This window comes from Lipotes vexillifer, unplaced genomic scaffold (genome assembly GCF_000442215.2).
Source record: "Lipotes vexillifer unplaced genomic scaffold, Lipotes_vexillifer_v1.1 scaffold831, whole genome shotgun sequence".
Lineage (NCBI taxonomy): Eukaryota > Metazoa > Chordata > Mammalia > Artiodactyla > Lipotidae > Lipotes > Lipotes vexillifer.
The window spans coordinates 1317644-1345260 of record NW_006791661.1 but is presented as its reverse complement, the minus strand read 5'-3'; the positions used below and the strand labels follow the sequence as shown (position 1 = coordinate 1345260).

The window sequence follows — 27617 nt, the reverse complement described above, 5'->3', positions numbered from 1 at the left end:
ACTTAGTTGTCCATTTCAACCAAGTAAATTTCTTAGTATGAAGAAGGAAATTTTAATTCCCCAGACAAGCGGCAGGAGAAAGCAAACAAGTCTGGAGCAGCCATTTTTTTTCAATCTTTGAATTGTAGCAAATGAGTACTTAAACTTCTGGAGAACATTCATTTATTTGAATTCTGCATTATTTAGAATGAGCTGATACAGCTTTTAAATGTTTGACTCTAGAGATGTGTGGTGTTTTAACAATCTTGCTGCTGTATGTGTTTCATAGTGTTTTGGGCCGAAATTAGCATCTTTGAGAAAAGCAAATTTTAAAAAATTTCTTAATACTTTTAAAAAAACTTATTTTCTGGAGAGTGGTGTAATTTGGAAAGTTCCTTAACTGAAAAGTCTAATATTTACAGTGCCGAGAATTCGCATTTAATGATAACAATGCTTGCATATAGTGAAGCTTAATATAAAACAACTGGTAGCTTTGTAAAGTATATGTCTAGTTGGGAATAGCAAGGAGATAGACGGGACGTCATTTCTCTTTCCTGATTTGGAGTTCTTGAAAGAAAACTGCTTTTAAAAGAAGAAAACCTAAAAGTATTCTTGCTGTTTCTTGCCAAGGATAGTGAAATTAACATGCAGCTGGGTGTCTCTGATAAATGGATTCTGTTAGGTCACTGAGGGGGTGCATGTGACATTAAGTGATTTACAGTCCTTTACCTTAATGAAATTGTTTCAGCAAGATGACGCTAAAAGCTCTTAATGGATAGCTTTTCTTGATGTAATGAAATTGCATTCCTATGGCATTTAATATAAGGTGCAGTTATTATTTACTGGAGCTTTCCAAGGGCTGCTATTTGCACACACAGTTCAGAACAAAAAGAGGTTTCAGTGACGGCACCGACGACGCCAGAATGGCTTGTGACATTCTTAAGCAGATGAGTGTATTTGTGAGAGCATTTCAGTTAGTGCAGCCAAGGCTTCAGAGACCCTTCAGGAGACTTCCTTTCACCTAACCCTGCTAGTGTCCAATCTCTTACATATATTCTTCTAATCTGTTTAACAGGCAACTGGATTACAACCAGATCAGCTGTATTGAAGATGGGGCATTTAGGGCTCTCCGGGACCTGGAGGTGCTGTAAGTACCGCTTATTTCTTACTCTTTTAACGGGAGCTTTGTGTCTGGGGAGTGCTAATGTGGATGCTTATCTGTTAGCTTGAAACCTTGTGTCAAAATGGTTTCCCAAAGAGAGCACTTAAATAACTCATAGCGAATACAGAGTAGAGTTGAAATGTGTGTGTGCAAAACCTTGCATAGCATATCTATATGCTTAGGTAAAATTGTCTGATTTAGGAAGGACACTCAAATGTTCGCACGTATTGTCTTTTAAGTGTTTCTCCTTATGATAAAATAGTCTCATACACAGGATTTGTGAGAATTCCCAGAATTGCTATATATTAAGATAACATCAGTTGCATAGGAAAAATTACAACAAAAAATAAACCTTAATAGCTGATATGTTGATATGTTTTAGTTGCTGTGCAATGGAAAGACATTTTCTCATTTTAAAATGTCATTTTAACTAGATAACTTACCATCTCTGTAAGGTTACTTTGAAATGTACTGTCTAAATTTAATAAGCCACCCACTAGGTCCATTTTAAAGTCTTCACTACTGACTTTGTAAAGCACTACACACAGATTTGAATTATAATTGGCATTTTCTGTCTTTCCTTGCTGGACAGACATGGCTGACAAAATTGGTTAGAGGTAACTGAGTAATCTCTACAGACCTTTGACACTGTAAAATAATTTTAATGGCATTGTTAATTATAATGAAAAATAATTTTAATGAAAACTAGAGTTACTAAAGCTGCTTAAGCCACCTATACGTTTCTGAAAAATTTCCCCAAAAGTTCACCTTTCTAACTTTTTAAGTATACTTACAGATTTCTCCCCCCAATAAAATATATTTCTATGCTATAATTCTCCCCGACCCAGTTTGTTCAGAAATCTGAAGCTGAATTAAATGTGAAGAGGTTTTGAATTTTCAGTCCATGTGTTAAAAGTTATCCAGAAATCCTCCTGAGAAAAAGATCCCATTGCTTTATAAATTGAGTTTGAAGAGCAGAATGTCATTCTGAAAAAAGTTGATTGTTTCAACTAGAATGGCTTATTTTTCCATTTTTTCTATATGATTTTGGTTTTAATTGCAAGTAAATGAATCGGATTTCTCAGTGTGTCGTGTGCTGCTAAGTTATTAATTATTTTTAAAGAATTATGTAAGAATGAGTTGATTGAGGTAAATTGCTCTGAGAGTATATACTGTTCTCTAACCACTTGAGAGATCACCTTTGTTTCTGTTGATAACAATCTAACTTATTCTAAAGGGAAAAAAAAATCAGGGTGCTTGTCGTACACATTGTAGTTATAAGGCCACTTTTAAAATTGTGTTCCAGAGCCATTTTTAATATAGGAAGCTCACTAATGCTATTTCAGAGTGAGGATAATTGCGATACAACTATGATTTCGTGATAGTGGTCTGACGTCAAAACCATAGTCAATGTCACTAAACTTTATATGTGAGGAGACTACTACAAGTGTTATTTAGTTGAACAGAGCAGAACAAGTCAAAGAATTTGTTATTAAGTCAGTGCACCTGACTAAGAATATGAATGATACCAAACATTTAATGAAAAATTTGCTAAATGTTTTGAATGAATTAAATCCCGTAAAGTACTTTATTATTATGTAAAAGAACTTAAATACTTATTAGCTATAGAATAACTAATATATGTTTAATATACTGAGGAGGTATTGAGTGCTCCATATATATTGAGAGAGAGAGAGAGGAAGAGAGAGAAAGTTCCTGCTATGTATCAAGCTCTGTGCTAGGCATTGAAAACACTTTACCCACAAATACAATAACTATTCATTTGCTTTTTTAGTTCTAAACTAGTATCATTGTTTTTAGAAGCAGGAAGTTCAAGAAAACACAGTCACCTCCTATATTTTGTCAGGTTAGCAACATATCTAAAAGGTGACTTTTGCAAGACCCACTATCATGAAACACACCAAAGTGTGATAAACATCTCGTGGTTCATGGAATTAAAATCAAAATCTAAAATGTTGGGAACTCTTTTGAGGACCTTAATAGATAGGTCTCAAAAAGTATCTAATGGATAGTGTTTGTTTGCTAAAGAAAAGAGTTAAAATTAACACAATACAAGAAAATGTGAATTTTTTCAAAATAATTTTAATATTTTATATTAAATATAAAGTCAAGCAGACATTCTTTTAATATATATTAATTTTTTAATGCTCATAATTTATGCAGCCTTTAGAGAAATTAATTAATGAAGAATTTAAGGCTAAATTGGCTAGAACGCTGGAAAGACTGAATTTGTTAAGCCATAATCTCTTGTCAAGTAAATCAAAGGTTTACCCATTATAAATGTCTGGTCTGGGGCTTTTTAAATATAGAGTTACCATTTTTTATATAGAGCTCCAGAAAGAAATTTACCTGTTTTGCTTATTTTTATCATCCATGACTCTTTAAGATATATCTTTTTATTATGAGGAAATAATGAAGGAGCATTAATTTGTGCATCACCTTAAATTTTGGATTTCTAATGTTTTAGATTTTTTAAAATTTTGATTCTGTGAATCATGTGTGAATATATGAATATACTGAGGCCAAACGGGAGAAGATGGGGGTAATCATACTGAACCATTGATGGAAATTTGTTAGATCAAAATATATATTAAGGGAGAGAATGAATAAAGTTCAAGAAGGAAAAGCCAAGGTAGATGAAAGCAAGGAGGCAGTTTATCGCTTTCATGTAAAATGAACTGGCTTTTTGTGGAATTCTCATTGATAGGATTTAGAATTAACTTTATTTTCTTAATAAGAAGATGGTGTCTCAAAAATAGCATTGGAAACTAAATGTAGATCAATTTTTTTTCTTTGGACACTAGATTCGGAAATGAAATACATTGCTTGAGTTGCCAGTTTTATATGGTTTATTTTTCTTTTCTATAGAATGGACATAATTGAATTGAGTTGAAACATAGTGGTTCAAATCCATTCAATATCAGACTTTCTGCCAAATCCTATGCTTAGCACTAGGGAATAAGAAAGAATAAATCAAGATCTAAGTCCAAGAGGGCCTACATGATTACCAAGACTAACATTTCTCATTTACACACCAGGATGTCCTTTGTACAAGAATATATTCTCATGACATAGAGAAAATCTTGAGGTTGAACAGAGAAGTAGACTTCCATGCAGGAAAAAGTGTTCACAAATAAAAAAGTACAGCATATAACTTCACATTGTCTCATAATAGGAATTGATCATGGCCATAACACATACGTGTCATCATACCTAATCAACAATTATATTTATTGTTAATTTCAAAATAACTTAATTTCATTGGTTCCACATATTGTTCAGTTACCAGGTATTAATATCAATATTGCTTTGCCAGCATCAATACTGAATAAAAATAATGAGCTAATTTAATTTTTTAGTTGCATTAAACAAATTAACATTTTGAGAAAAGTCTTCAAATTGATAGCCACTGGCTTTGGCATGCAATGATAGCTCTTTTGTGTGGAATTATAAGAAACTGTAGTTCAAAATTAACGCATGTCTGCCTAGTGTGAATTGCTTAAAAAAAAAGTTGTCCCCAAAACCACATTTCAGTATTCTGTATACTCTGAAGATTTAAGCCATATAAAATCAGTATAAATTTTGAGGGTAGGCAAAGGGGGTCATTTAAAGCAAATCCCTTTGAGAAGTGAAACCTTTTAGTTCAGACATCAGGATATGTTTTAATGGTGCTTGAAAAAAAGTCTCATTTCACTCGAGTACAGGAAAATACTAGAGGCTTTCAGATAAAATGAGCCGACCAATTCAGTGCTTTATAGATCCTTCATTCAGTGGGGTTTTTTCTATATGACTTAGTTCAGATCATTTGCATTAGTTCTTATATCATTCAATACATTGCTAAACTGGATAGTAAAGAAAGTCAGTGCATGTTCTAGATCTGTAGCTGTCGTGCCCTGCTTTACTGAGAAGTTTAAGTAAATCCCTCTACCCCTGAACACCCCATATCCCACCATTGATAACCATAGCCACCAGCTGGCCTAAAGTGGCCTCAATGTATCTTGCTTAGCCCAAACAGACGTGGCCCGTGGACTCTGAAATATTTGAGTTAGTTGCCAGTATTTAAAAATTAGGAAGATTGATCTAAAAACTCCCGTTTTTAGTTTCTCTTGAGGAAATCAGATTGTTTGGCAGCTTTCCATTACAGCAGAGCAGCAGTCCATCAGAGCTGAATATTAGTTGCTACAACAGAGAATATCATCACTATCACCAAGGTCCTCTTTGTCCCCAGGGATCGGTCTGCTCTTCCTCGTCACTCTTCCCCATTTTATTTCTTTACAAGCAGCCTGCTTCTCTCATGTATATTTCCTGCATGACCTCTGTAGGCAAGTGAATGTGCAACCTCTAATTCAAACCCTTCTTGAATATCAAACATCATCCACCTGTACCAAGATCCATCTTTCCTGCCTTCTTCAGCGACTGCACTGTTCAGTCATCACCCTACTGTATCTTCTGTATACTGGAATCATTTGTCATCTCCACACTCTGCTCACCCATTCCTGGGATGACTGTCTTTTTCACTGTCTTGTCACAATCAGACTTCTCCAAATGGAGATAAAAAGATATCTCTCTTCTAAGTCTTACTAACTCTAAGTTTTTGTAATTTGTGTAATTCATCTCTGCAGTTGGGCTGTATGCTATTTTAGGACAAGATTTATGCCTGACTTATTTTTAGAAATTCCATGTTGCCAAAAAAATAAGAGCCATTCAGGACATATTTGATGAATGAATGAGTAGTAGTTGTAGTAGAAATAGTAGTAATCATACAACTAACAATGCTTGTGTTAGAGGGAAATTAGGAAAAATTTGAACCAAGTAAGAAGTATACTTATTTTCACCGTATCTCCCTTGACCACCCATCTTCTTGACCCTAGCTTCAAGAAACCATGATCACTACACAGCACTAAACAAAGAACAGGATATGTGGCTGCAACTAAAAATTGCTAGAATATACTAAGCTTTTACTATATTGCTACAGCATGTCACTTCTTTCCTACCCAATGCAAGTACCAAATATAGATATTGTTCTTCCTACTCAAATTTCAACAGCGGCTGCTGTCCACAATAAAGAACAATTAATAGGACTCTGTTCCAGGACCTGAAAGTACTGATTCTGTGCCATTGCTATGAGATTTCAATTGGAGAATTCAAATGGCTTCGTTTACTCGTGGACACTAATTATACATAATACCCTTAAAGGAAATATAACTGTTTAATTTTTCCAACTGTGACTGTCTCACGTTCATTTCTTAACCAGTATCGTAAATCGACATGTATGTACACAGTGCATAAAGCTACATGGTCAAAGATACTATGACTCAAGTCACAAATTAGTAATAAATATTTGATGAATGCATAGTAACATGTTAAAGTATGAAATTTATTTATCATCTTGTGTATAATACAGTTTGTTCTTGATGCCATCTTTACCAGGTAACTGTTCTGCATAAACATAATCACAAGAGGTTTTTTCTGTGTTAACATGTGGAGTGATCAATAAATTTTCATATCTAAAATTTCTAACCTTTTTTTATTCTACAGCACTCTCAACAATAACAACATTACTAGACTTTCTGTGGCAAGTTTCAACCATATGCCGTATATATATATATATATATATAAAGTCAATTTAATCAATTAATGACTCCCCTTAAGTACTGTTTTTAGTAAGTAAAGAATATGACCACTAGATCATCATGGGATAGACAAGGGAAACACCACTTTTTAAAAAGTTCTGGATATGATATTTGAATAAATGAACTATTATTCTGAAAACTTGAAAGCTTCCTTTTAAATGATGTGTGTTATGGGAAGTTTGGGGGAGGGAGAAAAACATTTACTTTGAGCTGTTGTGGAGATCACATTTCATTAAGAAATGGAAGACTCCTTGACTGGCTGTCAGAAATGATAAATGGTAAATCTTTATGATTTTATTACTGTATGGCAAGCAATCCTAATAAAGCTAAACTGGCTCTCCAGCATTCTTTGTGACGTAAAATTACAGCATCACCCTTCAGTGCTTCTGTAATCAAGGTTGTGTCAGCATTTATATTTTAAAATATCTTTTCAGGAGTTACAGATGGACATTAAAATATTTTAGATGGATAAAAATGATTCTCTAATAAAAGTGTTTGATACAGCTATTTTTTTCTCTTAGAGAAAAATTAATCCTCAAAGCCCAGGGTGGGGCATTTAGTTAAAGCATTTTCAGAGATAAATAGCATTTGAACTGGGTTTCAGAATCACCTTGACCTAAAAATATATATTATATACAACATGTGAGAAATGGTGAGAAACAAAACCAAGCATTGGACTTTTTGAAAAAATATGCGTTTTTAAGTAGAGTAAATATATTTTGGTAGGGTTTTCAAGATATTTTTGTTTTACAATAATTTATAACTGAAAACATTACATTTATTTTCTCTCTTTCATCAAAAATCAGTTGAATTGCCACTTTTTAATGAATTAGATAATACCAATACTAATATCATTTTTTCCTCACTAAAACTGAGCTCTTCATGGGATATAATTTCCTTGGAATATAATTTAGCAAAATAAAATCATTCTAAAAGTAAGCAGGCACAACTGAGTTTTGTTTTCTTGGAGCTCTCAGATTGAGACTAACTGGTAAAATGAAGAGCCCAGTTCACTCAAACTATATTTAATGAAGTTGGTTTCTCATTAGTTTTAGCTAAGTTTTTAAAAACAAATTAAATAGTATAGTGAGTATAGTGAGTCTTATTTTCTTGTGGAAATCCACTACAGTTTGTCTTACTAATCAGGTTTTTACATTTTTATATTCTTTCCTCATTTCAAATGTGTGCACATCTAATTGAATCATCGTAATGTACTTGGTTTCAATGGAAATATTTAGAGCGATGATGTGGAATGTGCCTTGTGGCTTCCAAAAGATGCCACTTTGACCTCCAAGCAAACTTCACCAGAGGTCACCCAGCCTTCCCAAAATGTACCTTTCTGTCCTGTGGCATGCTGTCTAGTTTGGATGCAAGACAGTCTATTCCATACCTCCAGGCTCAAGGAGAATGTAAAACAGTCATCTGACTTTAAATTCCCTTGCTTTGGTTGTTTCATTATTCTGTATTATCATTGCTACTTAAAAATTCCATTTTTATGGTCCAATTAGCTTTCTGGACTGAGTTCCATGTTTTAATATCCATTACTGTTATTGGGTTATAATCGAGCACATCAGCTAAAAAGGGCTAAAATGGTATTACCATGGCATAGATGATTCTGGGAATGATGCTTTGATTTATAGCTTTGGATGTCCTTTTCTTTAGTTTGAGAAAACATAAAAGCCAGTTTGAAGTCATTTACCTAATTTAGTGGATACATTTGTCTGATATTTTATTAATGGAGAAGTGTTATTTACCACTTGGAAGGGATCCATGATCTGGTGTGGATCCCTGCCAGCGTAGAGGGGGCTGGCATAATTCCTTCACTCCCAGCCATTTATGTCTTTTAATTTCAGTTCCTCCTCTTTGAGGCTATGTCCCCAAGAGCCAAAAGCAGCTAATCCCTTTTACTGCGATTAAACAAAAAGAAGGAAATCAGAATAGGGAAATGAAAAGAAGTGGTTTATGTTGAATTATTATTCTGTCGGGTTCAGCAAAAAATGAAAGTGACCTGCTAAAAAAGTTTTGCCAGCAGTTGCCACAGAGACTAATAATGACAAGACTAACTGGTATTTCAAACTGGGAGCCACAACCTTTCTTAACATGCCTCCTACCCCTGCCTGAGCCCAGACCTCCCCATTCCTCCACCCCACCCCCACTGGCTGCCAGTATGTTGAGACGGCAGAGCAATTTGCCTTGGGCTTCTTTGTGTCTCTTTGTCCCTTTGAATAGACGTAGGCAAAAGATTTTCATGGTCATGTTCAAGCTTCTGTGTACTTACTTAGCTCAGAGGCAGATGAACAGGGACTTGAGTCTGTGGTTATAAACCAGTTTAATTTTTAGGAAAATAATTAGATTGGCATTTATTAAGCTTTAACCTATTTATAGGTAGAGACGAAGTTATATGTTATTATGAATGAATTTTCCAAGTTTTGAAATGACTCTTTTCTGTTTTCTTGCTTTAAACTTCTTGGCTCTCATTTAGTCGACTCCATTCGAACAACCTGTATTGTGACTGCCACCTGGCCTGGCTCTCGGACTGGCTACGCCAAAGGCCTCGGGTGGGCCTCTACACTCAGTGTATGGGGCCATCCCACCTAAGGGGCCATAACGTAGCTGAGGTTCAAAAACGAGAATTTGTCTGCAGTGGTAAGGGAGAAAGAACCTTTCTGTTTTCATATTCCCATATGCTGTGATGTAAGGAACTGTGTAAGGTGCATGCTTCAGAGGTTTCACTGCTCCTCACTAATGTGCAGTTATGCACTAATCACTCTGTGGAAATCCTCTGTGTTAGGGATGATGTCATAGGCTCTAAGACATTCCTGCATGGTTGGCAATTACTGATTACTTTCACCTAAGTTATGATGAAGGCTTTTTCAGTTTTCAGTCCAAGGGAAAGATAAGAAATTCCTAAATTACAGTTCTATTTACTACTCATGATTTTACCTTTAAGTAAGAATTTATTTCTATTTTGATGTTAACAATTGGAAAAATGATGAACTAATCTTGGATCCCGGCTGGGAAATTGAAAAAGTAACAGAACTGTAGTTGCAAAGTGACAAAATACTTTTCATGTGTTGCAGTTCTACCTAAAAGAGATAAATGACTAACTTTAGTAACAAAAATCTGAAAACAAAAATAAGACACCGGTTATGTAAAGTATCAATAGGTGACATTCAGTTAGTTCCTTCTATGTGCTTAAGCATCAGTCTAAGTATTTCACAAATATTTACCTCATTTTTACCTCCCTCATAACATCTGTCGAGAAATGTAACATTACATTAAAGTTTAAAATGCTGAGAAAAAGAAATGGTAAGTAACCTTGTCGAAGGTTGTAGAGTTAAGTCCAAGGATCTCAACCTAGGCAGTCTGATTCCCAATCCATATAAATTATTTCTGTTTCAGAAGTGTCTGTTCAAAATAAAACAAAAATTTTTAATATTTATAATGCATCATAAATAGCAGTTTCCTAAAGGAAGAGTGAGAAGATATACTAGTTCAGGATTCTATTTTATTGCTATCCTTTCGACCTTTTTATGTATTTTCTCATGCTTTTTGTAACCCAAACAAAATTTTCTTATAATGTCATGGAATGTGCTCAGTAGGTCTGATTGCTTTATAAAAAATTAAGTAAGGAAGTGACTAACAATTCGTTACTAACCACTTTTTTCTCTTTTTACTTTTTTCCTTCCTGTTTTCTAGATGAGGAAGAAGGCAAGTTCACGTTTCTTGTTTAGACTGAGACTATTTTTGTAAAGTGTGAGAACTTGTTGAGAGGGACCTGGTTAGTAATTAGCCTGTAGCCTCCTCCCTGGGTATCACCACCACTCGGGCCCTTTCTCTGCAGGGCAGAGAGGTCTGGCCCTGCTGCAGGGACAAACCCAGCGTTTGCAGATGCCTATTTGGTACAAAATGCCTGACAGCCTGTTGTTCACCATTTGAACAGTAAAATTTCAATACTGAGTAGTGAAATATATACCTCTGGGTAACTACTTAGCCTAAAATTTTAAGCCATACAAAGTCAAAAAAGGAATCATCTAGATTACAACTAACAGAATGACCTGATACAAATTATTACAACTTCAAAAAAAGCGGTAATTTTGAACCTACCCAGAAATCAAACTTAGCATCATCTATTTCCCCCATACTTATTGGCACATGATTACTTATTTAGACAGTTATGTCTACCAAGAGGGAAGTTTTACTGTTTTCCTTTCCTTCTTTGAGTTAAAGTAAGTTAAGCTACTTAAATTCAATAAAGACCACGCTCTATCTAAGCTTATTAGAAATGAAATATAGATTAGTCTGAAGTTGCTGCTTTTTTTGGAACTCATAATAAATTTGAATAGAATTCTAGTTTCAAATCAGAATTTAACCTCTCTCACAAATCTTTCAAATTTTAAAAATTATCATTTTTGTAATTAGTTTTAAAAATCTCACTTGCTTTATCGGTACTGACCCCAAAACATACATGCATGCTTCCTAAAATATACTGTAGAAATATAGTATCATTTTATAATCAGGTATTTAGAGACACGCATTTCTGTTTAATAACGTGCTTTGTTATTTTAGCTAAGTTTGTGTGTTTCACAATGATGAGATTGGGGAGGAAAAACTATAACTTCCGTTTGTTTCTTTTTCAGGTCACCAGTCATTTATGGCGCCGTCTTGCAGTGTTTTGCATTGTCCAGCTGCTTGTACCTGTAGCAACAATATCGTAGACTGCCGTGGGAAAGGTCTCACTGAGATCCCCACAAATCTGCCAGAGACTATCACGGAAATGTATGTTCCCTGAATTCCCTCATATCCCCCCACCTCCCCAATAACCGAAGCCATGACTTTCTTTAGGAGATTCTGGGTTTATCAAAGGCCAATCTGATCCATTAGCTTAGACAAATGTTGCTTTCAGAATTGTATTGACCTTGACTCTGTTTAATTAAATATCTTATTGAAGTGGCTAGGATTTTTCTTTCTTTTTTTTTCAACACAGGTAGAATTAAAAGGAATGCATTTCAAGGAAAAATAATACTTTCCTTTTTCTTCAGAAGGTGTTATTAGGTGCTTTAGGAAAAATAAGAGTATGAGTACCTCATTTATCCAATTGGTTCTGGAGATCTGCTTCTGCCCATTTCTAGCTTGGAGTGGTGGAAAAGAAAAGAAAAACAAAGCTGGGGTAATAAATCATAGAAACAAGATAACTAGATGATGTCTGCCTTCTCAATACAACACGTTTTAAAACGCAGTTTCACTGTTTTGTTTGAACCGTTGTATAGTCCACCACAAAGGATAAAAAAAATAATATTATCAAGTCAAAATGTACAAGATTTTTAAAGTAGTGAGCATTTTAGCTTATTTGAGCCAATGGCTACCTCCATCAAAAATTAAATTTTCTCAAGAAAATATTTCATACCTATTTTGTATGCAGCTGCTGGATTCATTTCTGTGTCCTAGCCAAATATAAGTCATGTGGCTAAAACAAGGTCACATAAGATGTAAAGTGGACTACTTTTACCATCTTGGGAAGTAAGCATTAGGAAAAATCTTTACCTTAATATCTATTAACTAAGAAAGCACCTCTTAACCACCCAGCCTACCATATATTGTTTTAGAAGTTAATTCTAAATTTGAATTAAATAAATATTTTGGGACATATTTGGTGGAAATAATAAAGTAGGATCAACTTCTTTAGATAGGTCTTCATAGTAGGTACCAAAAAAAATTAAGTTATTTTCAAGAACTATTCATTATTTTTTTCGACTGTTAACTGCCCTAATTTATCTTATATGAGAATAATCTTAATTCATAAGACCCACTAACATTATTTTAAAGTATTTAATATGTGCTTAAAAGTGTACTTAGAGAGATGTAGTACTTGACACAAAGAATATATGTATGCACATCATAATATTATTCTCATCAAATTTTTAATTGATGAAACACTACCTTGGCCATAAAAGACATTTGTAATTTTTAGCTGAACCTTAAAAGAAGACCAATATATGGCTTGGGAAGAGGCAAGAGACATTCTGTGAAAGAGAAACACTGGGGGCAAAGGGCAGAGGTGGCAGTGAGCATTTTGTTTTAGGGATTGCACAGTTGAGACTAATTAGAGTAAGAGGTGCATGTTGAGGCATCATGGAGAATAATGCTTCAGAAACAACATCTCCATCTAATTCTAAAGCCACAGATTACATAAGGCCTCTCATCTTAGAAGATGTAATATATATGGAGTAGGTAGTAGAAAGACATAGTAACTGTTCACACAGAGAAATAGTGTATCCATCTCTCCAGGCACAAGCATTTATTAAGTAAACACTTATTATTACATAAAGGCAGCATGAATTCTCCACAGATCTCCATCAAGTGACATGCAAGTTAAAAGCTATAAAATGAGGTACAAAGTAATACATGTCATAAGATAGGAAAAAATAAAGTTCAAGGTTTTTATTTTTTTCATTAATTTTTATTGGAGTGTAGCTGCTTTACAGTGTTGTGTTAGTTTCTGCTGTACAGCAAAATGAATCAGTAATACATATACATATATCCACTCTTTTTTAGACTTCCTTCCCATTTAGGTCACCACAGATCATTGAGTAGGGTTCCCTGTGCTAAACAGTACGTTCTCATTAGTTATACATAGTAGTGTACATATGTCAATCCCAATCTCCCAATTCATCCCATCCCACTTTCCCCCCTTGGTAACTGTAAGTTTGTTCTCTACATCGGTGACTCTGTTTCTGCTTTGCCTATCAAATTACCAATGACAGTTTTTACAGAATTAGAACAAAAAATTTTATAATTTTTATGGAAACACAAAAGACCCCAAATAGCCAAAGCAGTCTTGAGAAAGAAAAACAGAGCTGGAGGAATCAGGCTCCCTGACTTCAGACTATACTACAAAGCTACAGTAACCAAGACAGTATGATACTGGCACAAAAGCAGAAATATAGATCAATGGAACAGGGTAGAAAGCCTAGAGATAAACCCATGCACCTATGGTCTCCTAATCTATGACAAAGCAGGCAAGAATATACAATGGAGAAAAGACGGTCTCTTCAATAAGTGGTGCTGGGAAAACTGGATAGCTGCATGTGAAAGAATGAAATTAGAACGCTCCTTAACACCAGACACAAAAATAAACTCAAAATGGATTAAAGACCTAAATGTAAGTTCAAGGTATTTATTACAGGGGGCGTAAAGTGGAGAACAAGTTACAGTGGTTAACTAGAGTCAGAAAGCTTTAGTTAGAACCTGAGTTTTAGCTATCATTTACTAACTGTGAGACCGTATGCAAATTACTTATCCTCTATGGGGTTATCTCCTCATCTGAACTAACTGTCGTCAGTTTGTAGTAAAAGAATGAACACATGTAGAGCTTCATGTGCTTAGACGATAGTACTCATTGAATGATACCTCGATCTCAAGCCTTCATGTAGGAGGTAACGTGTGCAGTAGGCCTTGAAGGATAATTAGTGAATGGAACTGCAAAGATGAGAAAAGAGCTTTCAGAAGTAATGAACCTTATGAGCATAGGCAATAAGAATGGAAATCCAAGATACTGTCACATAGGAACTCAATTTGATTGGTATTTGGTATCTGAGAGAGTTAAGGAAACAAAGTTGGAAAGGTAGGTTGGAGCTAATTCATGGAGGACTTTGATAGTATAAGGATCTAAATCTTTCTTTGGAATGCATTTGAACACAGGAGTTTGAATCTCCAAGAAGAATTAATCTGACAGCTGTGCACCAGTGGTTTGACAAAAGGAGAGAAAAACAGGCTTAAGCCTTCTTAGGAGACTATTATGCTGGTCAAGGGGAGATGTCATGAGAGCAAGGAGCTAGTAAGTAATAGTAGGAATGATGATGTGGAAGCAGCTATGATAGCTAATACAGAAGCAGAATTAACAGGATTTGGCCTTTGATGAGATGAGAAAAAGGACTCAAAGATGATGCCAAAGGGCTTCCCTGGCGGCGCAGTGGTTGAGAGTCCGCCTGCCGATGCAGAGGACACGGGTTCTACCCTGGTCTGGGAAGATCCCACATGCCGCGGAGCGGCTGGGCCCGTGAGCCATGGCCGCTGAGCCTGTGCGTCCGGAGCCTGTGCTCCGCAACGGGAGAAGCCACAGCAGTGAGAGGCCCGCACACGCAAAAAAAAAAAAAAAAAAAAAAAAAAAAAATTATGCCCAAATGAGGGTTGGGGAGATGGTGGTTATAGCGTTGTATATAAGAAGCTGAGGAGCAGGACCAAAACTAGGAAGGAAGATGATGGTGTGCAAAATTTGTGAGATACTGAAGTTCCAATAAGATATTTAGAGACACTAAAATAATACAGACTATGATAATTTGGAACAAGACAGGATTTGAGGCAAAGATTTTGGAGTAACTAATATTATAAAAAAAAAACAAAAACGAGTAGATGGTTAACGCCATCAGATGGCCAATGGAAAGGAGAAAAACAGAAGAGAAATCCCGAGGGAACTAAACAAAAACAGCAGAGGGCCACAATAGGTAAGGGAGGAAGGAGCTTCTAGGAAAAGTGATCCTCCGAGTCAGATAACTCCGGGCGATGAACCAAGAGGAGATCTGAGAACAGGTCTTACAATTTGACCAGCGTATTGTTCTTGAAGGATTCAAGATAGAGTGATAGGTAAGTAAGCCACTCTTCAGAGTGTTAAGAAAGGTCAGAGGTGATGAATATTGGAGAGAGCAGATATGGAGTAGTTTGAAGAGTTTAGCTGAGAAAGGATTTTTTAAAGAAGACAATTGCAATGATAAAGGACAGACGGGTTTATTTTAAGGTGCAGAAACCTGCAGTCATTAGAAAGTCAAAGAGGAAGAATAGGTTAAGAGAGACATGAGAGTGTGAGAGTTAGATAAGATATATGTGGAAGCAAGATTGTTCTGGGCCCAGGAGGGGATTGATCAAATCCTGATGATAGAAAAGGAGACAAAAATGCTGTTGCTGGTTGACAAAAGAGGAGTGAGTTGTAGACATAACAGACTGAAAGGAATATGAAACATTTCAAATGGTTTATCTCATGTAGTCTATTTTATTTTTTGTCATAGAGATTTTCTTACATTTGTATGCTCTATAGATTTTGTATGATGGTGGAATTTAGTAGCATAAAAGTTAGACTAATTAATATGTTCCAGTGAGTTTGTCTGTGTTGAGGTGGTGGTTTATCAGGCCAAGCTTTAATAAATTCATAAGTAGAGATGAAAACATATGTGAAGCTCTAGGTGAATTTTACTTCTCTGATTATTACATTATCAGCTTTACCAGTAGAACATCTGGTAATAAATCATATTGATCTTAAACTCCAACAAAATACACCCATTACCATTCATTATAGTGGCACAACTTACTAGACTCACTTCTTTTATTACTCTTTTACTTTTTTATTAAAGAATCAATAAGGGCCTTCCCTGGTGGCACAGTGGTTGAGAATCCACCTGCCGATGCAGGGGACATGGGTTCATGCCCCGGTCCGGGAGGATCCCACATGCCGCAGAGCGGCTGGGCCCGTGAGCCATGGCCTCTGGGCCTGCGCGTCCGGAGCCTGTGCTCCGCAACAGGAGAGGCCACAGCAGTGAGAGGCCTGCGTACCGCAAAATAAAAAAAAAAAAGCATCAGTAAGATTCATAAAATGTAGAAATAAAGTTAAGCAACATCTTTAAAAATTTTTATACATTCTATATTTTTAATACATGATGAACTGAACATTATAAACTCCCTTCATATTTTTCATATAATGTTTTAAAATGGGATTTTACCAGTAAATTATCAGTAGAATTTCTTTATTGCAAATTATCAGACATTTCATTCAGTAATGTTGAGTTGACTTCCTACTGTTTAGTGTGTCTTTATTCCTGTAACTATCTCATTTTGGGACAAAAAGAAAGTATGTATGTATGATATGTAGCAGTGATCAACTGCCTTTAAATCTGGGTAGAAAAACTTGCCTCACCCTTTCCTTTTATCTGATTTGTGCTTGCAACTATAACTTCACACTTGTGGTATGTGCTTAAATTTATTAAGATATAGAAGGGAACTATTCCTTTAAAGTCAGAATTGAAATAATTGGAGAAGAAGGAATAGAAAAGAGAGTAGCATTTATCTAATGCCTGCAGTGTTGGATACTATACACATATTGTAGCATTTGATCTCCTCATTGACCTTTGATGGGTGTATTTGTGCAATTTAAATAAAATAGGAAAACTAATGCAGAGGCATGTGTTAGATAAAGGTTGGTTTTATTTCTCCAAGAGGCCTCATTATCCTGATGATTTTACCATGGTCCAGGATCTGTCCTCCCATTTGCAGACTAGGAATCTGATTTTGACATTTTGTAACTATATATCCATATATGTATATATATGGATATATGTGTGTGTATATATATATATATATATGTTTGTGTGTTTGTTTAATGTATATACGTATATATATATAACATGTATATTTTATATATATATATGTATATATATATATTTGTGTTGTGTGTTTGTCTTCACTACTAAAGCAGCTCTATTAAGACAGGAACTGCTTCTGTTCTAATCACCACTGAAGAGTCAGCAACAAATCTAGTACCTGGCACATAGTAGGCCCTTGATAAATATAAGATAAATATTTATTGAATGAATGGATAGTGTAAAAATTAAACATTTAAAGCAGATTTATCTCTGAAAGGGTGGAGTTATATTAAGCACGATTAAAAAAAAAATCTGAAGGAGCAGCCCATTCTCTTCCCGTAGAAAAATGAAATGATGCTTTTTAAGCATAAAATCAATGAGAAATTTTAATGAAAAAAAGTTATGAATAGAATGCTTAATGAAATGAGCTAAAATGGGCTAACTAAAAATTCCTTTGTTAAATTCCCTGCTTCCTGTCCTGGCTTGGATTCTACTCCCTACATGCACATGCATCTGAGAGCAACTTTTTTCTGTTCTAGGTTGACCAAGCCAGTATCTAATAGGTACCCTCCTTCTTTAGATGTAATAATTAATTCAGTCTTTTTACAGACATCTTAGACATCTTTCTCTAAGGTCACATTTTCTCTGTAGCAAAGCCTATAGACGTTTACCTCAAATCCCTCAAAAGTTGACAACTTCATTTTGCTATTTAAAAAAAGGCCAGGCTCAAAAAAGTTAAGAAATCTTGTAAAAAAAACAACTCTCCAATTATGAAGTGACTAAACTGGCCTCAATCTTAGATTTATTTGACTCCAAAGCCTGTTTTCCATCTTCCATCCAGCTGCAAAAGAAAGATAGATGTGGCTTAGCTTGTTGAGATATTATAAAAGGGATGATTGAAAAAAATGAAGAGAGGTAAATATCAGAAAAACAGGACACTTTAAGAAACTTACATGTGAAGGGAACATAGAAGGAGCATAAAGACAAAGTATAGGAATGTTTACAAAACTAAGAACTGTTTCGTATGACTTTATATCTACAACTGTTGTCTTCTTTCCTAGTCTCTATTAAGTAATTTCATATCTCCCTAGATTTTGTCTACATAGAAGTTATCACAGCTTAATTTGATATTCTGGTTAATGTCAAACTACCCTATTAGACTGCAAGCTTAATGAGGGCAGGATCATGTCTTTTTTCCTCACCATTTTTGTCCCAAAACTTAGCACAGTGTGGGCGGGGAGAAGAACGGTACTGGGGTGGGGGGTCTGGGACATACAATCAGGAGCCTCCATTCTTCCTAGTAAAAGAAAATGTGGCAAAGGAGTATGGACTAATGAAGATAGATGGGGGGAAAAAGAATGTGTAATATCAGGTAAAATTAGGTTTAGAAGAAAGAAGTTGTTGCTGCCCTGGAATCTTTCCAGCACTTTGCTGCTTTGAACTCTGCTGGTTGGGTACCTTGTTTTCATACACCTGGAATGCCTTAGGCAAGTCTATACCAGGCCTGACCCATGGCAACAAAATCATTAATAGCGAATTGATTCTCTATATATCAAATCCTCAGAATTAATTTCTTAAATCTTGTCTTGAGGTGTAATACTTTGAATGTGATGTGATAGATTACTGTAAAGTAGACATTTAGTTCTCTTCCATCCAGTTATAGATTTTCTGTGGCATAACACCTGTCCAAACCATTATACAGAAATTCCATAAATCACGGAGAACAGTTAGTAAAAACATAGGTTGAACAATTTAGTATGTCTTGTTCACTCTTAGGTCTTATTGCTTTTAATCTTGGTTGCATTTTTCAGGGCTCCAAAGCTGGGAGCCATACAATTCTTCCTTTTATTTGTCTTAGAGAAGATAAGGAAGCGTTCAAATTTCGGGAAAGGAAAGTATGGTAGCAAAGTTCTTAGGCCGGGTCTTATGAAGGCTGTCTCTGTTTTCTAAGATGTATTGCATATTTTCAGAAGGTATAGTATTTGATTTGGATGTGCTATTCAAATAGGTAAAATGGAAAGGGAACTCACTTTGTTGTATAAACTTATTGGACTGCTTTTACTCTGCTAGTAGTAAAGAAGCCTATTTCAAAGAGATTCACAGTATTAGAGGTTGGATATGAAGTTAGGAATACATTTTTTTCCCTTTTGTTTACTCTGGGTCATTTGCATGCATAATTATAAAGAAATGAAAGTGAGAATGATTCTTGAATGCTCTGATTACAAACTGCATTTATGATACTGAATATAATTTTTAAAATATATCTTTGTCCTCCATGTCTGTTTAGGCACTCTTCCTGTGTTTAACCCTTTTGCATGCTATTTCTGCATTTGCCCCTTTCAAAATTTTGCATCCTAATTTCTATTAAATAATACTTGCCAAATTTTGAATCTGCATATTTCAAAGCTTCTGTTGGTAGGGATATGTAAATTAGATTTGATCAACGTGTGTTTAAATAACCTATTCTGTACTAGCTTATTAGGAAAGTTACAGGTACTCATGATATCAAGCATGACTTTCTGACTATTTAACATGCACTCAGGAATGTCTCAGCTAATAGCACAGCTGTCATGCTGTGTAATTGGTTCATTTTCTTTTAATTATGCCCAAATTTTGAAAATAAATTTTAAAAATAAGTATAACATATTTGACTAATTTTTATAGCACATGTAAATTACCTTGACTTTACTATTTAGACAATATTGATAAAATATCTCTGAATTTTTCACATCATGATTTCATCATAAGTTAGGAGCTTAGAAAAAGACATAATAATTTAGCTTCTTACAGAATGCAGAAAGCCAATTCATTGTTCAGTATGCAAACTAAAATCACCACTGAGTTTCCTCACAACAAACATCTCACTTAATTCTTAGTCATCAGTAGCCGTGCTTAGTGTAATCCCTATAGCAATTTTGATAGTTCCGCAGCAAAATAGTATAAGATAAATTCGGTAAAATACATTTAAAACTAAACTAAACCTATAGTTCCATAAACCATTATTGAGTTCACTAATAATCATTGGAGCGTTTTCATCTTTATTTTGGCAAAATTCTCAATTTTATATGCATATCTTGAACAATCTTTAATTCCTATTGAATGAAATAGTAGGATAATCATCTTTGTAAAGAGAATTCATTTTTATTAAGAGTGTGGGTTCATGAAAAGAAAATTACTTGCTCCTATTTCCCTCAATTTACTTCCTTTTTTCCAATTTTACTGAGGAATAATTGACAAATACAGTTGTATATATTTAAAGGGTACAACATGATGATTTGATATACTTATTCATTGTGAAATGATTACCAAGATCAAGATAATTAACACATTCATCACCTCAAATAGTTAACTCTTTTTTTGTGTGTGGTAAGAATGCTTAAGTTCTACTCTCCACAATTTTCAAGTATATAATATTTGAAATATATTATTAACTGTAGTCACTGTGCCGTACATTTGACCCTCAGAACTTATTCTTCTTATAACTAAAAATTTATACCTTTTGACCTTCATCTTCCCAGCCACCAACCTCTGTGACCACTATTCTATTCTGTTTTTATGAAATCAGATTTTTTTTTCAATTCTGCATGTAAATGATAGCATACATTATTTGTATTTACCTGTTTGGCTTATTTCACTTAGCATATGCCTTCCAGGTTCATCCATGTTGTCACAAATGACAGGATTTCCTTACTTTTATGGCTGTATAATATTCCATTGTATATATACCACAATTTCTTTATCCATTCATCTGTCGTAGGACATTTAGGTTGTTTCCATATCTTGACTATTGTGAATTAAGCTGCAGTAAACATGGAGATTCAGATATCTCCTCAAGATAGTGATTTCATTTCCTTCAGGTATAAACCCAGGAGTGGGATTGCTAGAGCATATGGTAGTTCAATATCAGTTTTATTGGAACCACATACTGTTTTCCATAATGGTTGTACCAATTTACATTCCTGACAACAGTGTATAAAGAGTCCCTTTTCTCCACATATTTGCCAGCATTTGTTTTCTCTTATCTTTTTGATAATAACCATCCTGATTGGTGTGATATCTCATTGTGTTCTTCATTTGCATTTCTCCGATGATTAGTGATGTCGAGCACCTCTTCATGTACCTACTCTTGATTTGTATGTTTTCTTTGGAAAATATCTATTTAGTTCCTTTCTTCATTTATTATTTTGATTACTTGCTTTTTTGCTATTGAGTTGTATGAATTCTCTACATATTTAGGTTATTAACCCTCTATCAGATATATGATTTCCAAATATTTTCTCCCATTCTCTTGGTTGCCTTTTCAACATATTGATTTTTCTTCTTATTTGTACCTAATTTCACAAAAAATTATATGTATAATGTGTATGTTATATATACGTATACACACACACACCCTTTATATACTTTTGTTGTTGTTGTTTGATCATTTCAGAAGAAAACCACAGTGCCTTTCATAAGAGAAACGTATAGAAGAATGAGTCAAACTTTTGTAATATTAGTTAAGATGTGAAAATAAGTATGGTAAAATTATAAATAAATTGGTGAAAAAGAAATCTTAAAATGACTAGAGTGGTAAGGCAAAGCAGATGCTCCAACTGGTTTCTCTTAAAAATCCCAAGGAGTCTGATGAACGTTATTGCAGCAGACAACGGCATGTGGAAAAGTAACATTTTTTTCATGTCCTACATAGTCAACAAATATTTTTGAGTGCCTACTCTGCATCAGGCATTATGGATGAGAGGTCACAGTTCCAGCTTTCAAAATGTTTACAATGCAGAGAATTGAAGCTTTACACACACAGAAATTTTAAAAGCTATTAAATAAGTAATAAAATACATATGCATGGAGAAATACATATGCACAGAGAAAGAAATATCTTGATTTCCCTGGGAGACTAAAAGAATCTTGGGGTATGAGGATGTGTTGTGAAGGCAGAGAAATTGTGGGCTTTCTAGACAGTGGAAAGAGCATGTGCAAAGTCTGAGAAAAGTGAAAGAGTCATGTGTCTTTGAGAAATTAAAACAGTTTTAGTTGTTAGAACATAAAGTACAAGCCTAATCTTGAAGAATCACTGTCCTGATGTTAATAGGATACAAGGGGAACTTTTGAGCAGTGTGGTAGTATGATTTGATTTGTTAGTTAGAAAAATCACTCTAACATGGAGTAGAGAATCCACTTGTGATACAAACAGTTACATAAGGCATGATAAAGACAGGCTTAGCAGCAGATAGTAGTGAGAAGTTATTCCAAGAAATGACCCAAGTGCTGTTGAGGTTGAGTCACTAAAAACTTCTACAGGAAAGAAATGTAGACCCATCAGATGTAAATAAGACCTATGTAGACTTTAACATAGAAATGAAGACAGCTGGGGCACAAAGTAGTATTCATTCTCAGGTGAATGAAATTGTCACTTTTTTAAAGAATTAAGTTATTGATTTATGGTTGTAAAATCAGCCAGAAAGAGTAAGTTGAAAATTTGTTTGGTTCAAATTCTACTAGTGATCACAGTGTTATCTGAACTTTAGGGGGAAAATGACGGATGACTTGGACAATAACTCAGTACAGGCATCGAGGAGAAGGCTAGTTGCTATCTATTCGCTGAGAAATACTGTTAAACAAATGATGTATAAAGGTAATTTGCATAATGTTTTTAAAACTAAAATTATTACCAAATGGGGGACTTAGCTCAGTGCCGAACTCATATTAAGTGTCCAAGAGGTTTTAGTTATAATGAAAAAGCAGCAAAACTTCCATTTGTCTTTCTTGGATTGCAAAAGAAAAATTATGAAAACTGAGGGTTACTGATATTATGAATCTGTACTCTGTGCCCCTGAAATCGGCGAGCCATGTGTCTTAGCCCATTTTTCCCTCTAAATCTAAATTATGTGATTCTGTGTATTGAATGTACTTTTTTTTGCATTTGAGTGTGTCCATATAAATATATACATAAAAATTTTAACACTCATTCACAAGTTCATTGCCTGAAATATGAGGTCAATAGGAACTCACACACACACATTTTTGTTTTGCTTTAAATGCTTAAAGACCAAATGGAAAAAGAATAATTTTTATTATGAAAACATCAATCGAATTTGCACTGAGGGAAATGTCCCCAGAATGACATCACAAGAAATAAAATAAGATTAAGGAAGTGGACAATTTTCAGGAACAAGTCATCCCAACATAGGGATCGCTGATAATCAATTAGGATGGACAGAGTCTTAAGGCAAAAATGCTAGCTATATGCAAAGTATGTCTCTCTAGAGGCCAATATTCACTCAGCTGTTAAAAATATTTGTTAAACTTAAAAAGTCCTGGAAATCGCAATTACATAACAGCAATAATATTCTAGTCTAAGATAATCTTGGGTCATTTTATGTAGAGACATCTGAAGGATTTCAATGGCATGCATTTACTGCTCAAGTTAGAAGTAACATTCCAAAATATAAAGTACTTACTTTAGAATTATTATGTAATAGGCAAGAGGATCCCTGATGTCAAAGTTAATATCGCTGCTTCCTCCTTTACAAATGCAGGACTGGTGTTACCTATGATGAGAATATTTGGCTACACTCAGCAGTCCATGACTCAAAAACTAAAGTCATTCTGCAGCTCCAGCCTTCACCCCATTAAATCTGTTCTGTTCTTTGGCAGCTGTTTTTGCCATTTACGTTAAAAGCAGATGGGGAAAATGCAAAGAACTGTCAGTTTTATTGCCATGTATAATCAGCATCTGGGCTGTATGTTACAGGAACACTCAATCCAAACTCATACTTTACTGGTGGTGTAAAAACTTTTTTTGAGTTTCTCAGTTTTCAAATTAGAGTAAGTGCTCTATTTTAATCATGTTGATCATGGAAATAGCAACCATTTGTATTTTTTTTTTTCAGCCTCCATGTATGTGAATGATGCTTGAGTGTATGTGTTTAATAGACAGTTGGGAGTTATCTGCAAAACTGTTTTGCTAATTTGTTTTAAAATGTGTTTTGGAACCATAAATGTTTATTTCACATTAGAGATCAAGTCATGTGTCAGATTTATTCCTTTCTATAATCTGTGTGTATATGTGTGACTAATACATGCTACAGACATTATATTATATAATGCCATATGTTATATGTTACATATATACACATATATATCCTCATTTTAATTTTTCCACTATTTTTTGAGCAGGAAAAAACATACCATATATGTTTCTTTACATCTCATAATTTTTACCAAAACATTTATAGTAGGTTTTATTTTCTCATTTTTCAGAAAGAGAAACTGAGACACAGAGAAACAAACAGTAACTTTTGCAAGGTCCGCAGAGCTAATCAGTGGCAGATTCTGAATTTAATCCAAGTCTGTATAAAGCTCATACTTATAATCACTAAACTCCACTTTTTATCTTTATGTCGATACATATACAAAACATAAATACCTCTTGGGAGAGCTATTTCAGCTTTGGCATGTGGATGTTATTTTTTTATAGTTTATCAAGATAATTTAATTTGAAAAATATTGAAACGAATGCCTGAGTATTGAAAGCTAGTGAGTCGAAAGTGTCATTTAAAATAAACTAATGTTGTTTAATATAGTGTAAATGTCTTCAGAACTAGTTGGAATATTTAACTACCCAATTACACTGTATGTTGTATACTTTCCTGATGTAAGATCTGCTGATTGATAACCATGGTAAAGTATTTATATGCCACAGAGCCCAGCTATACCTGCACATAATTTCCAGGTTTTAAGTGTCCACAGTATTACAGCAGAGAGATTTACTGATAATTTCCCGTTTTCTACCATCTTTGAAATAGGCACCAGAAAAGTGACGTATATTGGTAGCTGTTCATTCTTTAGGAACTCTAAAAGTGTGAAGACATATATTTCTTTTTTAAAAAAGCAGTAGAGAACAAGAGAAAAAGATATATGGGAGTGGGAGGAAAAAGTTCTTTTTATTGGTTAAACATACTTGTGAATTTTTTGATTGGAGCAGTTAGAAAACTGTCTTCTAACTAAAATTGAACTTCTAACTAAAATTTCCTTCTTGTTTTGATGAAGTGTAGCAGCAGATTGCTTTGGGATCGCTGTACACACAGCAATGAAATGTTTTGGAATTGTTCACATACCGTGGAGAAAAAGATTCTGGCTCCTTTTATATGAAAAAGTCTTCCTTATCATATGGGGTTTATAAAATTTTCTCCCTCTCTTACTCAGTTTTCTAAATCTATTTTTACTTTGAAATTTAAAATATTATTTTTTTTTTTTATGAAGAGCTAGCATTTGGAAGTCTCTTAATTATGGTGCATTTTATCTACAGCAAGCAAATATATCTCAGCCATTACACTATCTCTTTTTGTAACCCTGGAATTTTTTGTTTGTTTGTTTTTGTTTTTTTAATGATTGTGGATGTCTGTTTCTTATACTTTTTTCCAATGTGTGCTTCTTATATTTTGAAGCTGTGTTATTAGGTATATAATTTTTTAACATCTTTATTGGAGTATAATTGCTTTACAATGGTGTGTTAGTTTCTGCTTTATAACAGAGTGAGTCAGTTATACATATATATATGTTCCCATGTCCCCTCCCTCTTGCCTCTCCCTCCCACCCTCCCTATCCCCCCCCTGTAGGTGGTCCCAAAGCCCCGAGCTGATCTCCCTGTGCTATGTGGCTGGTTCCCATTTGCTATCTATTTTACATTTGGTTTTTTTTTTTTTTTAACATCTTTACTGGAGTATAATTGCTTTACAATGGTGTGTTAGTTTCTGCTTTATAACAGAGTGAGTCAGTTATACATATATATATGTTCCCATGTCCCCTCCCTCTTGCCTCTCCCTCCCACCCTCCCTATCCCCCCCCTGTAGGTGGTCCCAAAGCCCCGAGCTGATCTCCCTGTGCTATGTGGCTGGTTCCCATTTGCTATCTATTTTACATTTGGTAGTGTATATATGTCAATGCTACTCTCTCACTTTGTCCCAGCTTACCCTTCCTTTTTTTTAACCTTCACCTGAAAACTCTAATATTTTTCCTCCTTATTTTTTATAATCTGGTTTTAATAGTCCCCCCTCTTGTTTTAGGAGGAAGGGCAACATTTGAGATGTGTGTTGTTTGTAGTTTGTCAAATATATTATGAGGTTCTTGTAATGAAACACAGAAATTATTTATCCTAGAGACCTAGAAGTTTACAGGAAGTACACATTAGTTTATTGTTTGTCCACTGAAAACAAGAAAATGGACATTTTTAAACGTTTTAAAATTTATGGTTTGACATCTATCAGTGGTAGAATATTTCCCTGCATGAGAATCTGTCTCTTTGAATGAAGGAGGCAATTATGTTGTGCCTTAATGGACTGCTAGACAGTGCCATAAAAACCAATTAGCTGCTGAGTCAATGTAAATAACCATATAAGCTTCGTTTCAAATATTCTTTTTTTGGAACAAGGTTGGAAGTAAACAAAATAAAGAAAAGCAAGCAAATCCGTTGTACATGTCATTGTTCAGCTTTCTGTTGCATATGTTGTAAATGATATGGTTTGCCATATGTAGATTAAGTCATGGGACATTGCAATAAGGAATAATACCTGCAGTATTGCTATATTATGTTTGAGTTATTTTTGCATATAAGATTAAATATGTTTTCATCATGAATTCTCTTTGTTTTGTAACTTTTTGAACGTGCATTTTCTAAAAAAATAGTTGGCCCACATATCTTTTTGTTTTGTTTGCTTTAGCAGGAATAGTTATCAATGAAATTAACTGCAGATTCAACACAAACTAAGTTACAATAAAATATATTTAAGGGCTTCCCTGGTGGCGCAGTGGTTGAGAGGCCGCCCGGTCCGGGAAGATCCCACATGCCGCGGAGCGGCTAGACCCGTGAGCCGTGGCCGCTGAGCACATGACTGGAGCCTGTGCTCCGCAACGGGAGAGGCCACAAGAGTGAGAGGCCCCTGTACTGTAAAAAAAAAAAATATATATATATATATATATATATATATATTTAAAAGCCATTAGAACAATTAGTGATCATTATAAGTATTCTAGGTTCTGAGACTTTAAAATAATAAATGAATTTTAAAATTTCTAAAGAAGCTTTTTAATTATATTAAGCGATAGAATTAGTTTGACCACATTTGTAAGTTAATGTTATTGACATTTCAGAAGTCTCAGTACTGAATATCTCATTTTTAAAAAAAACATATTGAACAAATTAGTTGGAAATGTATAACTGTAAAACTGGAAACTTTATCAATAAAACATCCATGAGGTTATAAACATATCTGCTTTTGATCACCATTGAATTCCAATTATGTAATACAATATGTTGCACAGTGCCGTCATTAAATATTTACAGATTGAATGAATGAATGAGTAATTGCTGATTCCTTATTTTTAAGAAACTGAAATTATATTTACGAAAAGTAA

The 27617-nt window shown here is 34.5% G+C and overlaps 1 protein-coding gene across 1 annotated transcript in view; it reads left to right on the top strand.

The window, feature by feature from the left end:
- The window catches only part of SLIT2 (slit guidance ligand 2), a 378741-nt gene that overhangs the window by 244122 nt on the left and 107002 nt on the right, over positions 1-27617 (top strand). The window contains 5 exon segments of the mRNA XM_007464483.1: positions 1055-1126; positions 6701-6757; positions 9278-9441; positions 10495-10506; positions 11436-11574. Of these exon segments, the coding sequence (XP_007464545.1) occupies positions 1055-1126; positions 6701-6757; positions 9278-9441; positions 10495-10506; positions 11436-11574 (444 nt within the window).